Source organism: Hippocampus comes, unplaced genomic scaffold (genome assembly GCF_001891065.2).
Source record: "Hippocampus comes isolate QL1 unplaced genomic scaffold, H_comes_QL1_v1.1 scaffold13, whole genome shotgun sequence".
In the NCBI taxonomy this organism is placed as follows: Eukaryota; Metazoa; Chordata; class Actinopteri; order Syngnathiformes; family Syngnathidae; genus Hippocampus; species Hippocampus comes.
Genome location: NW_017805532.1, coordinates 568,946 through 584,420, shown reverse-complemented (window position 1 = coordinate 584,420; position 15,475 = coordinate 568,946). Strand labels below are relative to the sequence as shown.

Here is a 15,475-nt window from a genome sequence, read left to right as displayed (position 1 = left end):
CGCGTACCCGACCTCCTGCCTTAAATCAGCTGGGATAAGCTCCGCCTCACCTGTGTTCTTCATGAGGGCAAGTGCTACGGCAAGAGGAGATCGATGGACTATGTTATGTAGGCGCTGCTATTTTGGTTAGCATCAGTCCTGGTGCTTTTACTGTACAGGGTTGTAAACTACAAAGACGGTAGATTCATGATCGACTCGGGCATGGCAGGACGAAATATGGCCCTGTGTTCTTTCATCCGGCTCACCAATCATTTACACGGTCAAGACTTCTGCAAAATTGGTTCATTTAATGTACAGTAATGTACTTTTCTAACATGCATTTGTGATCACTTCTCAAATAATGTTTTTGTTTTTTTTTTTACAATTTCAGACATACATTTAACAGTATGATATTTCAGTCATTGTTAATTAACGTAATTAAAATAATTATGACTAATGCACATTAACTGTGATAAAGAATTATTTTATTGAAATAAACTAAATATGATTTAAGTACAAGTCATGTATTAAAAACATATTCATACAAAATGAAAATTATATATTTTGCTGACTTTCCCTTAAAAAAAATAAAAAATAATAATAATAGCCTTACTCTTCTGTCCATTTGAAAAAAAATCTAAAGTTACCCTCGAGCAAAAAGGTTTGCTGACTCCTTGCACTGGGGATGCCATTGACTCACAGCTCCAACAGCCAACGTTCGCCCCCACGGCAACCTCACCACAGGCGTCCAAGTCTCCGGAGAGATTCATGTCAGCCTGACCGTTGACTACCACCTGTGTCACAGGCAGGGGAGATCTGCCGCTGAGACATATCCCATAATCCCATCTGCTTGTGAGAGGGAGGGTATCCCATGACCGGCAGCCGTGACGTCACCCCCCCGCACATAATCATCATCCTCACTGTGGATAAGGGCACGTCCTGAATGCGGCGTGACGTACTTTGTAGTGTGCGCGTGACAGGATGATGTCAGCGGCGTGTCGAGACATGCGGGACACACGTGGACGATTGGAACGGTGAAGAAGGAAATGTATTGTGAGAACGCATGAATCCTTTCTCATTAGAGGTGATTCATAACTTCACTGACAAAACTGGGGTTCAAAGAAACAAGGCAAAAATGTCATGATTTGGGGATTATATTAGATGAATGTTCAAGACAGTAGTCTTGAGGCTAAACAAAATTCTTTTAAAACTACAGTGTAATTCCCCGAAGCTTAATTGTTCGACAGGGCCATAATAACTGCAATCCACTTCCATTTTAACATTCTTGACTGCCATGCAAGTGTAAACATGCACGGGACTGCCACAGCCGAACCTCTAGTCACCTAGCTACTTAGGTAGCAATCAGGCCTGTCGAATTGCTAGTAGGATGCTTCATGACACATGACAAGCGTGAAGGTTGGCGGTCGGCGGTTGAAGAGGACTCCACCTTAACTTTGATAAGGACGACGTGTGTTTCGTGAAAAATGCTAAAAGCTTGTTTTGGGGGTCCGATTCAGTTAGCCGACGAACAAACAGTGTTGAAATCATGAGATGTGGATGAATATGTTGTCTCTGTGTGTGTGCGTGTGTCGCTATGTTACGGCTAGCTAAAGTCACAATGAACACACACACACACACACACACACACACACACACACACACACACACACACACACACACGCACACACACACAAACGGGTCATGCCAGGAATCACCCCCCCAACCCCAGCAACAACTTCAACACTAATCTCTCACCCTCTGTTGTCTCGGTCGCGGCAGCTAAGTGGGTGTCAGTTTTGGCTAGAAAGGAAAGGGCAATCAAATTGTCCTCTCTCTCTCTCCTTTTCACCCTCACATTCTCGCACACACAAACACACACGCATGCAGCCAGCATGACTCCAATAACTCCATGTTTGTGTTGATTGGACGCCAGCCGTATCTCTGTACCAGATTCCTCTCACCACCACACGTCATATTTAGCATCAGACAGGAAAATGAAACCACACACGCACACAAGAATGATTTAAAAAAAACTGGCATTTTGAACCCCCCCCCCCCTCCGCAACCTACACAGATGGTATCCCTGGTGCACAGCTTGTAAAAGTGCACATTTGGCCACCTTTTTAACATTTCTCTGGTATGTACCATTCTGCACCAATCCAGGACACTTAATCCCCTTCGGAATTTTCTGCTTTCAAAAGTTATCAGAAGCCAGTTTTATAATCCATTGAGCTGTATGAATGACACCAACACTGACTTCTTTTTTCTTCTTTTTCTGCAATTCTCCGCAACCTGCAATTCTCATTAATGACTTATGTCTACATGTGTGCGTGGGTGCCGGAGGACACGCCCTCTCTGGGAATGTCTCGTTGCGCTATTGCTCCAGCTCTGACGTCACACGAGGAGGAAGCTCTTCTTTTCTTCTCCCCTCTGACACAAAGCTCTTCCACATTTCCCAACAAGGAGTGACTTAATCGCCTCGGACGGAAATCTTTAAAGAGTCAGCAGATTCCAGACAGCCCTTTAATCTGCCTTTGCGATAAAACAATAAGTCTTGTTGACATCCAGGAGGACAGTAACATGTCCAAAGATGGAAGATCAAGTTTCAACGGCCCATACAAAGCGAACACAGCGGACTCCCTGCAGGAACGTTTCCCATGCGAGTCAAGTTGCGCGCTTGAATGTCAGGAAACTCCTCACACTCTGCCACACTTTTTGTTACAAATCGAACTGTGCCCCCGTCAGAGAAGGGAAAAGTTATTTGGCCCTCACAGGAAAAAGTTTGGGCAAAGTTTGGAGTCTTGGATGAACCTAAGGTGCATGCTTTGGAATTTGGGAAGCAGCAGCAGTGCGGGGAAATATGCAACCTCCGCACGAGAAGGCCCAAGATTGACACGCAGAACCTATGAAACTGTGAGGCAGATGGAAGAACACCACTTCACTGCGCCGCCGTATTTGTTTTATTTTATCGTGTACCCAATTTATTTTGTGACTTTCACTGGAGAATTTATTGCTAGCAGTTTGCCGTTTTAAATGTCACAAAAACATGCTCCCGTTTACAAAAAAATAAATAAAAAGATAAGCAGCTTTGTTTGTTCCATGACCTTAAAACCAAGGTACCGAACAGTCATTCTGGGCATACCGTTGTACCCTGGCTACACATTTGTATTGGATCTCACTGGATGGGAAGGTGGATGCAATGTACTTCAACAGTCTTCCCTTATTTACACACAAACGTCCGTGGTGACGTCCAGGTGAGAAAGTTAGCATACAAGAGTAGCCTGTTGTGCCGTCGAGCTCCATCTGGTTCGACTCGTTCTGCCAGACGGAATCCAAAAAAAAAAAAAAAAGTCAACAATCGCTCGTAGTCTCCACGCAGACTGCCAATGCTCCACTCGGATGAGTCGTTCAAGTCACGACACGTGTGCAAATAGGGGTCACGCACTCTACCCGTTCTGCGAGTCTTGTCAGGAGGAATCTAAAGACTCCAATGGGACAAATATAAAACAGGCCTTCAGCACATTTGAGTGGCATCATCGCTCAGTCAGCTGTTGACAGACAAAATCCAGATGAATGCACTTCAAGTCAAAGTCAGACATTCCCGTTCTTCCACGTTTCATTTCAAAATGCAGTCCTCCTGGCTGCATCTTATCCACGTCAAGTTCTGGCACGGATGCATTTGCTCAACTATGTTTAGGGTGAGTGTCTGCAAAAGTCAGAAAAAAAAATGCAGAGCCTTCTGTAAAATCTCCCACAAAATATCTGACATGCACAAGAACGAAAAGTGGCCTACTGTCTTCCAGTAAAACAAGATATGTCAGCTGCAGGGCTGTTTATGTATTCTGTAATATTTAGAGTTCGACCCAAATCTATCAAGTATGACCTTGATTTTTAGCAAGTTATACTCTCTTTCCCAAATGAAAGAAAGACAGGAGAAGAGAACGACTGTACACCGGAAAGCTTTCCGCTTCAAAACGGCACTGGGGGAAAATCCGAAAAACTGCACCGCCTTGAACGCATCAATCAGAACAAGACTGGCAAACAGAAAAATAATCTAAAGGAATGACAGTCTCCTGCATTTCCTTCTCATCAACAGTAATGACACAATTGTAAGACTGTTAGAAATGCACAATTATTACGTCGCCTGTACAGTTAATAAAATATTGATAACGGAAAACATTATGGAAGACCGACTTTTGGATTTATTGTACATAAAAGGTATGGTTGGTTCTTTGAAGCGCCCGCCAGCCTATTAAGTGGGAAATGAAACATTTAACTGTTTTTCATTACACACCGAGTTTCTCCATCCGCTTGGCTGGGCTAAGATCCAAAGCCACTTTCAAGCTGCAATGTCTGACACCCTAGCGTGCCGCAACACCCGCTTCCCCCCACGGGCACCGCACACCAGCTATCATGTCAAAGCCACAGGGTAAGCAGAGCTGCATGACGTTTTGTTAAATGCAGAGGTCAGCAATGAGAATAAAATAAAATAAAAACACGCATATGTCAACTTTGTGGGAAGAGTTGGAACCAACTTCGAAAGTTGGCCAGTTTTGACCTTAATGTGTGCACTTTACAACTCAATTTAAAGTAAACAGACATCAGCTCAGTCGTGGTATTGAGACAGGATGTGCGCCGTGCACCACCTGAGGGCGTCGGATCCACATGCTAACATTGCTAACATACACAAGCGCTACAAAAGATTACACGCACAGTCAAGTGCTGTCATATCCAAACAGACAAAGCCAAACGATCTCTCACACCCATCAGCGTTATTTGCATATCTCACGTGAATATTCAGCGATAACAAAAATGAGCAAAAAACAACAAAAAAAAAAAAAAAAAAAAAAAAACATTGCCGAAAGGCTGTAGATGAACACGGGTGACGAGATAAGAGGCATTTTCCTCTCCTATACGATCGCAGCGAGGATTCTGAGATTTATTTCCAGCGCCGTCTGGGACAGTGGGAGAACATATTTACCGGGGCTGCCTCCTCCCGGCGTGAAGCGACAGGAGGACAATTTGTTAGAGGGAAATGAGAGCTGACAGCCAAGGACGAGTCGAGACAGGACGAGGGCAGGGCAGGTTGCGCCTCGGGGCTGCATCTTTGTTTATCTGCTCTACCAGAGAGCGAGAGAGAGAGAGAAATACTACTTCCTGGTAGGACAAATGGCGATGGTGTGGACCAGAGATGCTTTAAAACCTGAAGTCTTGCCTAAGGCCAAATGGGCACGCCATCGCTGAAAAACAAAACTGGGATACACTGGAAGTCCATCCCTTTCGACAGGATTTGTCCTCATAAGGGTCACAGGTGAAATGGAGCCTCTCCAAGCTGACTTTGGGCGAGAGGAACTCTACATGCAGGAGTGAGTGCCAGTCAATTAGCCGGGGCACATACAGACGAACGATCATTCACGCTCATATTCAAAGCTATGAAGCATAGAATTGCAATGGGTGTGAAAAAAAAAAATCGATCGTCTATTCGATTGATGACGTGTAGCTTACTCAGTCGTCGTCGAATAAACAAAAATATGAACAAAAAATATTCCCATTGCATCTTATACCTAATGAACTTCCGGTTGAATTTAAGAAAGACGTTCCAGTGGAAGTATAAAGTACATTACAGGTCGTACATTGTGGGAAACACCTCGTGGACACAGAAGGAAGCGAGTCCAACATATTTTTTTTTCTGGCAATGTATTAATTATGTTCTGGACTCGATTAAACGGTATTACTTTGCATTGACATATTTCCAGAGTATTGGTAACAACTGTTTTTGAAAGTGATGCATTTTTTTCACCACTCGACATGCATTCATACACAGACGACAACGCAAATCTCAGTCAAGATGTTTATTTGTATCTCTGCAGTATGTCGGCAATTACTGTAAGCAGAGAAATCTGGTGATTGATTGTAAAGGGAAGAAAATGTTGATTCCCAAAGTTGGTCGGCGTTTGAGTATCTGGCTGGACCATATTTTCGGTGAAGCACCCAAGTGCCCAAAATGTGACAAGAGGGGCAACTAATGGACATTTTACTCATGACCGGTATATGACTTCAGGATGCAATTTGTCAATCAACTGTTTCAACACTGCCTTGAAGAAAAGTATGAGGCTATATAAACTAATAAATGCACAAATGTACTTGGTAACGCTAATCCCACTTTTGCCTGCAGCTCAACTCAGCTTGCCCAAGTTTTCCCTTCAAAGGGTTACCGTGGGAAAATGTAAACCACGTGGCATTGAACGCATCAGTCGGAATGGAACGCTAACAAACAACAACAGTACGGGAGATTATTACAAGAGGCTTGTGTATTCATTGTATGGTGAAGGCTCAGGACTAAAATTGTGGAGTAGAAAAGTGCAGAGTCAAGAACTGAGGAACAGTCAAAGCTAACATCCGCGTGTGTGTTAATTTGTGCCCTTTCGAGTGACAAATCCGCTACACCAAAGAGCAACCAAGCGTGGCTTGGATCACGGACTAAAGGACTACTTGGTCGTAGTACCTTGACGAAGACCAAAAATGAAGTTTTCATTCACTTCAGTTTTAAAAATCTTGACACATTTGGCATGATTCTTACAAGGACACAAACCTCAAATATTATTCTAATATTAATAGTTAGGGATGTTCAATACCATATTTTTTAAGACCGATACTGGGAGGAGTATTCACTCAAGTACTCACCAATACCAAATACCGAGATCACTAGTACTTTTGATACATAAAAATCCAATTAACGCAATGACAGATATTTCTTAACAAAGACCATTCTGTCTTCCTGACGGACAGGATGATTCATTAACGCGTCAAACGGTTGCCGTGCCGCACCAATTACTAGCAAGCAAGTCTTACTTGATCTCAGATTTATTTATTTTTTGCCGAAAGTATTGGTGGCTGGTATCGCCATCCATGAGTACTCAATACCTTGAAATAAGGCCGGTATCGGCTGGATACCAATGTCAGTACTCGCCCATTCCTAATAATAAAATCATTAAATTCCAGCTTGTTGAATTTCTAATTATGAAATCCAAATTTTGATCCATTCATTGTTTAAAAAAACAGGACTTTTTCCCCCCCAAATTGATAAACTGCACAGACATATGTGACGGTTCAATTCATGGTTTGGTCTGTAACATACGGCGTGTTACGGAAGGACATGTTGACATTTCCGTTCTAAAACAAAACTATATTCTTAGCTGTAGGCGACAGTGAGAATTAGATCTGAGAGGAGACTGAAAGGGCTGGAGCAGCAAATTGGAGACTGCGGAGTTTCATATGGCGTGGGTTAGCATGGGATGGATGTAAACCAACAGGAGGTAACACTCAAACAGGAAGGAAGGAATGATGAACAATAGCGTGACACACACACAAATAGAGGACAGGATGAAGATTGTCAATGTTTCCATTTACCATAATCCTTCAGTGTTCTTCAGCGAGCTGGTGGAGCGTGACCTTGGTTTGAGAATGATACTCATGTTCTCACGTTCCCGTCCGCATACACTTGCTCTACTTATGCACACGCACATCTAGCCACACAAACACACAGACACACTTGAGGGCCACCTGGACCTCCAGTCCCGTACGCTCCCTCGGATCAAGTCGTCCGTATTCCCGATGATCCCCGACTGCCTTTTGAAAGCTCACTCCTGGACGGATGAGGGATTCATTCTCGTTTTGAATCCAGACAACTTCCCGGGTTTTGCTTCCCCACTCGGCACCCTCCAACCCTCACCCGAGTGGAAGAGTTGCATGACTCTTCACGCCGTCTCTGCCTCACTCCACAGCTGCAGCCTGGCTTTTGAGTGCGAGTGGGAGGGGTTGTTATGGTCGTAGTAATTCCTTAAAGGGCGGGACTTGCTTTCACCCCTCGCCTACCTCCCAGGCGTCCTTATAATCTCAAACGTCAGTCGCCCATGCTGCCACGGTAACCTAAAACCAAAGGCAACAATGCCAGGAGTGGCGGACGCTGACCCCCATGTTGTTTTGAACGCAGCAAAGAAAATGTGTGCGAGTGGACTGGAAATGTGCTTTAATGGGAGAGGAGGAGAGGAAATGTAACCCTTGATTAAAAATAATAATAATTGAAATACCAGAAAATTACTGTGGTAGACTACTAGACTTTTTGGGGTGATTTTTTTAGGAGCCCTGTCATTTATTATTGTTATTCTTAATTAATGATAAAGTATACGATAAGGCTGCAACCATATTTGGATTCAACACAAAGATTACACTGATCAACACATTATTTTTATTCATTTCTTTTTAAATCGGAGAGGCAAGAAAACTTTTTTCGATAAATTGTTTCCTCTTATTCCGACACAGCACAATAATAATAATAATGATAATAATAATAGCAACAACACTGCTGTTGGTCACGATATGGTGACAAATTTTACTCAAGAGGAGACTAAGGGCCACAGCAGCCAGGAGGGGGACTGTTGCAGCATCCCGGGATAGTCAGAGTGCATGTGTTTATTTTGAAGCATATAGAATTATGAGTAAATATGACAGATGAATCCTCATATCTAAAATGAACAGATCTGTGTCTTGTTCTCTAAAATAATATAAATATTCCTTTTGGATGGACCTTGTTCTCTAAAATAATATAAATATTCCTTTTGGAGCCCATCTTAGCGCATGGATACAATATGAAAACCCAAATGCATGGTCACAGAAACAGATGACCCCAATGCATTCCAGCGAGTATCTTCTGGACTTTCTCATGCATTTGAAGTGTAAGAAAGCAAGATAAGAGTGAAAATGCCCAAAATAGAACAGGAAGTCGGTCATTTTTGTTTGAAGTCAGCCATCTCGGGCAAATTCCAGCACTCAGATTTGGACAAAGTATCCAAATGAGCCCCAGTTGTCAACCGGGTATCCTCATTAGTGTTTCTCAGTGTTTTTATCGAGCCAAGCTACATTAGAAAAATCTCATACAGCGCACCAAATAAAAATGCCACCAACAAAAAGTTAAGACTGAAATGAAGACAATCTTGTCTGAATGTACTCAAAAATTCAAACTGTGTGAAATTTGGACCCGTTTAGTTCAACACAAAGCTGATCTCCTTGCAGGAAGCCGTGACAACCAACAGGCGAACAAACGGGTCCATTGTACCTTTTTCCAACAAGTAAAAGACTGTTGAATATTTCTATCTGTCAGTATTACAATGCTAGCATAGAGAGTTGACCAAAGACATGATATTGTCAGAAAATAATTCATTTTCAGACAAATGAAGAGAAATTGGATCATTTCCTGTGGCACATCTGCGATGCTAGCTACATTGGAAAGCTTTTTTGCCTAATGGGGGCAGAAGATGACGTCAAAGATTGACGGCCATTTCAAGAATGTGCTTGGGGTGAAACGGGTCCTTGAGTAATTTGACTACGTCAAGAAAATGCTCCAGGAATTCTTTTTGCCCCGGATACCGTTTAATTGGTGTGCACTGTCGAGAAGAAGACTCAGGCCAGCCACAGCAACGATTGTCATGCTATGCATGACAATAAGACACCCCCAATGGACTGAGAAGTCCACCTTCAAAATGAAATCTTCCCAAATACAGTTGTACATGGATATCAGTGCCATGGTACGCTTTTATTTTGAAGTGGGTTGTGACAGCGCATGATGGTTGACTTGAATCTCCATCCCGAATGAAAGTTGGATAGTTGGAACCCGGTTTAAATTTAAATTGCCATCACAAGATTAACATGTCACGGTGAAATCACGTTCAATCATTAATTAAGGATGAAAAAAAAAAAAAAAAAGAATTGTGCTGAAACTGTACAATATGGCACCTGTTCTCAGTGTTAGCGGCTAGCAGCTAGCTGCTAATCAAGTTCCATTTTTAGACTGGTAAATGGCGTCAGAATTCTTTCAAAGGAAATTTAATAGGCGGAAATGACTGCACACTTTGATGCTCACAACCTGACGGTTATAATTCCGACTGATCTTTTTTTTTTTTTTTTTAAACAAACCAGGCACACTCAAGTGTACTGTTTTGGGCTGGTAAATCTGCTATTGCGGTTCTGGCATCACTTCGTCTCATAGTCCAAGACAGAAGAAAATACAGTGTTCGATAGCTTCAGTCCAAGAATTCGCCAGGGAAAAAAAAAGGGATGGCAAGGCCACATTCATTGTCGCTTTTGGTTTCTGAATTACATAGTGGATTCAGAATTACATCAAATGCTCTCGGCTGAAGGTTCCCCACCGCCATCATACAAAAACCTTCCACTGCATGACGATTGAGGCCGTTTCACACAAAAGAAGACATTCAACACCAAGACGCCCCGAGGTCAACTTTGAAGCAGCTTTGAACATTTCCGACTGACCAGAAACGTAAGCGACGGCAGAGTGACATCAGTCAGCGCGAGCTTCCCTTTTGTTCGCAGCAAGAACGGCGTATATAAAAGACATGCAGATGGAAACGCGTCCATCTGCGGCCCCATTCAAGACAAAACAAACGGCCTGACCGACCCTTTTGACTGATAATACCGCGGCCATCCACTCCAGTCGCACGTACGGGCTTTCATGTCACGAAAGGAAGGCGGCGTCGGCGGAGGCAGCGGCCTTGAGGAGAAAGCGGGATGCTAATGCTGCGACGTGCGTGCGACGTATGTGCGCATGAAGTGCGAGCGTCGTCAAGTACGCACCTCAACATCCCCGTAAAAGTGAAAGTGAAACTCCAAGCGGCACTTGAGGCAGGTGTTGGAATCATGCAAACAGTCCTCTTTTAAACTAAATGTCTCACCATCTATCCCATTTCAAAGAATTCAACACTTTTTAGGGACATTTTCAAGTTTCACAAAAAACAACCTAGTGCTGGGCTACACTGTACAGACATTATATAACCTGACACATCCCGATTTACCAGTAAAACGTTTTCCTTAAAATTACATGACATAAGGTAATTTTCTCTCATCTTTCTCAAAAAAAAAAAAACCATTATATTAAAAAACAGCAATGGAAGATTTTTTAATTGTTTTGCCTGTCACAAATTAAATCAGTGGTAATTAATAAATAATATTTTTGGGACAAATTAAGTGAAATTGCCTAATTTCCCACAACACCCTAGTTGGGAATAACTGCACAGAAGAGTGCTTCACAACTATTGTTGGAAATTGACTTTTTAATATCCAACTGGTCTGCTCTCTGGAGCACCTGATCATAAAATTAAGTGCGGAATGAATCCTCTTTTGTTATTGCACTGCTTCTTAAAATGCGCTTGTGAGCAATTTTGGGGGAAAAAATGCATACACCTCCTACAGAAGGACAAGATTGCCCACTTTTCACTAACAAGCTCACTTTGAGTATTTTTCACTCATTTTTAATCATTTCGTGCCATTTTTGGAGCAATCTGTAAATATTCAGTCCGAGGGCCCACTTTTTAATGGCTGTAATTGACAAGTTTTGAAGCTAAATTGGAACGTTTTAAAGCAGCACAATACAACGCAAAAATAGGGAACCAAAACAAGGGCCAACAAAATTCCAGGAGAGGACATCGAGGGCATGGAATGGCTCAACTCACTTCTAGTAGTCCTGTTTCCGAATGCAATACATATTGCGATTCAGATTTTTTTTCAAAGCTAGATAATTATGATAGCCATCACTATATTTCCTTGTTACTATGAAACCCTAAACATGAATAACTATTACAAAGTCAGATTTAGTTTTAGAAATGATATAACAGAATCGAATACTAATTGAATATATCAATATTAACAAAAAGAAACAAAAAGCACAAATATTCATAATAAGAATGATGATGATAAATGAACGGCATTATTATTCACCTTAATCCACACTCATAGGTCAAATAAGAAACATCTTGCCCACCCTTGATGTACAAGGCAGCCACCTAGTGCTGATTGCACCGCTAGTGCAGCATTAAGCCTGCCATAAAAAGAGCGGCAGCAACAGACTGAAGAGGCAAACATCAATAGAGAAAATTATTGATTTTAAGGGTCGGGGAGGGGGGAAAAAAGAGAGAGAGAGAAAAGTCCAGCGCGTGGTACACATAGAGAAAGTGCTCTGAGTCAACGTTGGTATATGTACAAATAGCAGCCAACGAAGCAGAGCACAGATGGCTCGGGCACGCTATTGACAAGGCTACATCCATATCTATATGTCTACACAGCCATTATCTTAAATTCATATGCAAATAATCCGACACCGCAGTGAAACACGCAGAAAAAGGCACCTATCCGGATTTCACATTCATACATCTTTGGGTGTTGTTTTTGTTGTTGTCGTTGCTCGAGGTCACTGAGTGGATGCTGCTCACAGAACTACGGCAGCATGATAATGCACCTAATCAGGTCTTGAAATTTGCTGTGCGGGGGCCCTAATGGGCGCAGAGTGCTCGGATTATGAGCGGTGCGCCTGAACACGATGACTGAGTGTTCATTTGATGTTAACCGGGTCAGAAAAAGCAAAAAATTAGGAATATGGGAATATCCAGCCACACAGGAGGGTAAAGCAGATGCTGCAACAGGGCAGGCCACGCGGGGCCCCAAGTGGAAAGGGGGCCCCGCAACATCATTCTCATCATCAAAAACCTTGCATTCTGGAAAAGATGCACTACTGTCATTTCTTTCACTGAGTGGATGCTGCTCACAGAACTACGGCAGCATGATAATGCACCTAATCAGGTCTTGAAATTTGCTGTGCGGGGGCCCTAATGGGCGCAGAGTGCTCGGATTATGAGCGGTGCGCCTGAACACGATGATTGAGTGTTCATTTGATGTTAACCTGGTCAGAAAAAGCAAAAAATGAGGAATATGGGAATATCCAGCCAAACAGGAGGGTATTACATAGTATTATTATTTTTGAAAACCTGATGTGCTGAATTAGCACACAGAAAAAAATACTCGCTTGTCTCTGATTAATTTTTTTTTTTTTTAAGGTAAAGCATCTTTGTTTCTCTATCATCTCTCATGTCAGCCTGACCAATTCATCATCTTTTTTTTTTGGTGGGGGGGTCCCATGGTTATTCCTGCTTGAGGCCCCCTGGGGATATAAAACGCCCCCCCCCCCACACACACACACACGCACACACACAGATACATACAATGTTGAGTAAACAGTGCTAGACGACAGCAGGTGGAAGAACTCCGCAGATAAGAATGCACACAAAGCAAGCTCGTTCCAAGTTCAGGCCGACTTTCTGGCTCTGAAAGCAAGCACACAACTTTCTGGATTTCTCGAAGCCAAGCTAAACCTTGCATACCCTCTCCTGCCGCGAGGTTTGATGTCGATGGGCTTGTTGGTGGCGTAGGGCGAGCCGTTGGAGCAGGCGTGGCGGTAGCGCGCTATCCTCTCCAGCGACAGGTACTCGGAGTTGACCGGTAAACTCATCTCGACCAGGGGCGGGGTTCAAGGGGGGTGAGGGGGGCGGACTCGAAAGCAAACCGAGCGGCACCTGGTCCCACCGAGGTTGAGGGGGGAAAAAGAGGAGAAGGAGAGCGGAGTGTGGAGAGCGAGTGAGGCGGTGGGTGTGACTTGGAGTCAAAAGATGATAGAGGGAGAGAGAGCGAGGGATGCAATAGGAGGGGGGGGGGAGCAAAGTGCAAATGCAGAGTAAACTAATTTATCATATCTGTCAGCTCATAATCAAGTACGTTTTCTAGTAATGCTGCAAGGCTGGCGGCATGGCCACACTTTCACGACCTGAAAGTCCCTTCGTTCAACAATTACATTCAGACTCGATGGCCAAAGTGTTCTGCCTGTTAGCAGCTGAGTGGACTTTATCATTGAAAGCTGATGTTTTGGTTGCTCATTTTTCTGGGTTCTACACATATATTCAATTTAAAAAAAAAAAAGGATTCAAAAGAAAGACAACAAGCATTTTGGAGCGGGGGGATTGGACACGAGACAGGTTTGGATTCTATGTGCGGTAAAATATTAAAATATGCCTATTTTTGAGGGAAATAATGTCATAAAACAGGGCTCGGCACTAACTTTTGCAATGGTCGCACTAGTGCGACCATTTTTTTTCCCCAGTTGGTCCCACGAGCACAGATTTGGTCCTACCCTTTTTCTGGGGAGGAACAGCATGACAATATTTGCTGACGTATAATCGTCTTAATTGGCATAAAAGTTTCATATGATGTAAACATTGACAATGACTCAACATCCATTCATCCATTTTCTATTCCGCTTTATCCTCACAAGGGTCTCGGGGCATGCTGGAGCCTATCCCAGCTGTGTTCGGGCAGTAGGCGGGTCCATTTTGAACGGGTTGCTATGCAATTGCAGGGCACATATAGATGAACAATCATCCGTGCTCATCCTCATACCCAGTGACAATTTAGAGTGTTCTATTAACTTGCCATGCATGTTTTTGGAATGTGGGAGAAAACCGGAGTACCCGGAGAAAACCCACACAGTTGCAGCCAAAATATCTTTTCGTGACATACATTATTTTTTTGTTGTTGTTGTTGTTGTTGTTGTGTCTATTTTCTAAATGTCCTGTTAAAAAAGACCAAAGGAAATTTTATTTCCAAATAGGACCAATAAAAAGATACCGCAGTTTACAATTTGAAAAGGAGCAGTAGAAGCAAATATATACAGGCACTATAAGATACGCTTCCATCTATTAAATAATAAATACAGATAGCACACATACAATCGTAACTACTACTGATATTAATAATAATTAAAATGTATTGTTTAGTATTCATGTATTAATACCTGATTATTAGTAGCAGTAGTGAAAGTATTGTTGTCATACCTCAAACTAAACTGTGAAAAATGACATCAGAAGTGTCAGACATTAGCCAACGTAAATCCTTCCCTGTCAGACTGTGACGGGAGTCTTTTGGACTCACGATAAATTGATATATCATTCACGCTCACAATCAATCAAGTGCTGTATATGAACATTTCCACCAGCAGATGGGAGTAGTGCACTACAAAAGCAGCCTCGAGTCAACAGAGGACACTGTTCTGCCCTTTAAGTCACGAATGCGAGGAAGCAACAGAATAAATTGGGTAGGGGCAGAAAGCAAAATACTCAATTTACACAGCTGTGAAAACAAAAAAAAAAAAACAAAAACAAAAAAAAAAACGCTGGACCTATTTGATATGTTGACTTTGGCTTTTAATTTTTCGACAGACAAACGCTCTCAATCACGATAGTTTTATTTGGAATTTGAGATTGATGTTAGCAACAACACCATGAAACAGTAATGCATTCATTTTATTGAATGGTAGATTAAAAACCTACCTCAATGTGGAGACTGCTAACTGCACACACACACACGCACACACACACACACACACACACACACACACGCACACACGCACTCACACACACACACACACACAGTAAATCTCAGTGGTTTTCCTGTTGCAGCTCTGCTTTGTCAGACTCATCCAGCGTGTGACAACAGATCGTGTGTGTGTGTGTGTGTGTGTGTGTGTGTGTGTGTGTGTGTGTGTGTGTGTGTGTGTGTGTGTGCGCGTGTGTGCGCGCGCATGCCTGCCAATTCCAATCGCAAC

General features: G+C 42.8%; 1 protein-coding gene across 3 annotated transcripts in view; it reads right to left on the bottom strand.

The window, feature by feature from the left end:
- The window catches only part of pde4d (phosphodiesterase 4D, cAMP-specific), a 90,669-nt gene that overhangs the window by 25,770 nt on the left and 49,424 nt on the right, over positions 1-15,475 (bottom strand). The window contains exon 1 of one of the 3 annotated variants that reach the window (XM_019878005.1): positions 7,390-7,782. The exons of the other annotated variants lie outside the window; for them this stretch is intronic. Within the exon in view, the coding sequence (XP_019733564.1) occupies positions 7,390-7,505 (116 nt within the window). The 5' untranslated portion in view covers positions 7,506-7,782. Of the gene's footprint in view, positions 1-7,389; positions 7,783-15,475 lie in introns of those variants that run through there. 3 annotated transcript variants of the gene reach the window in all.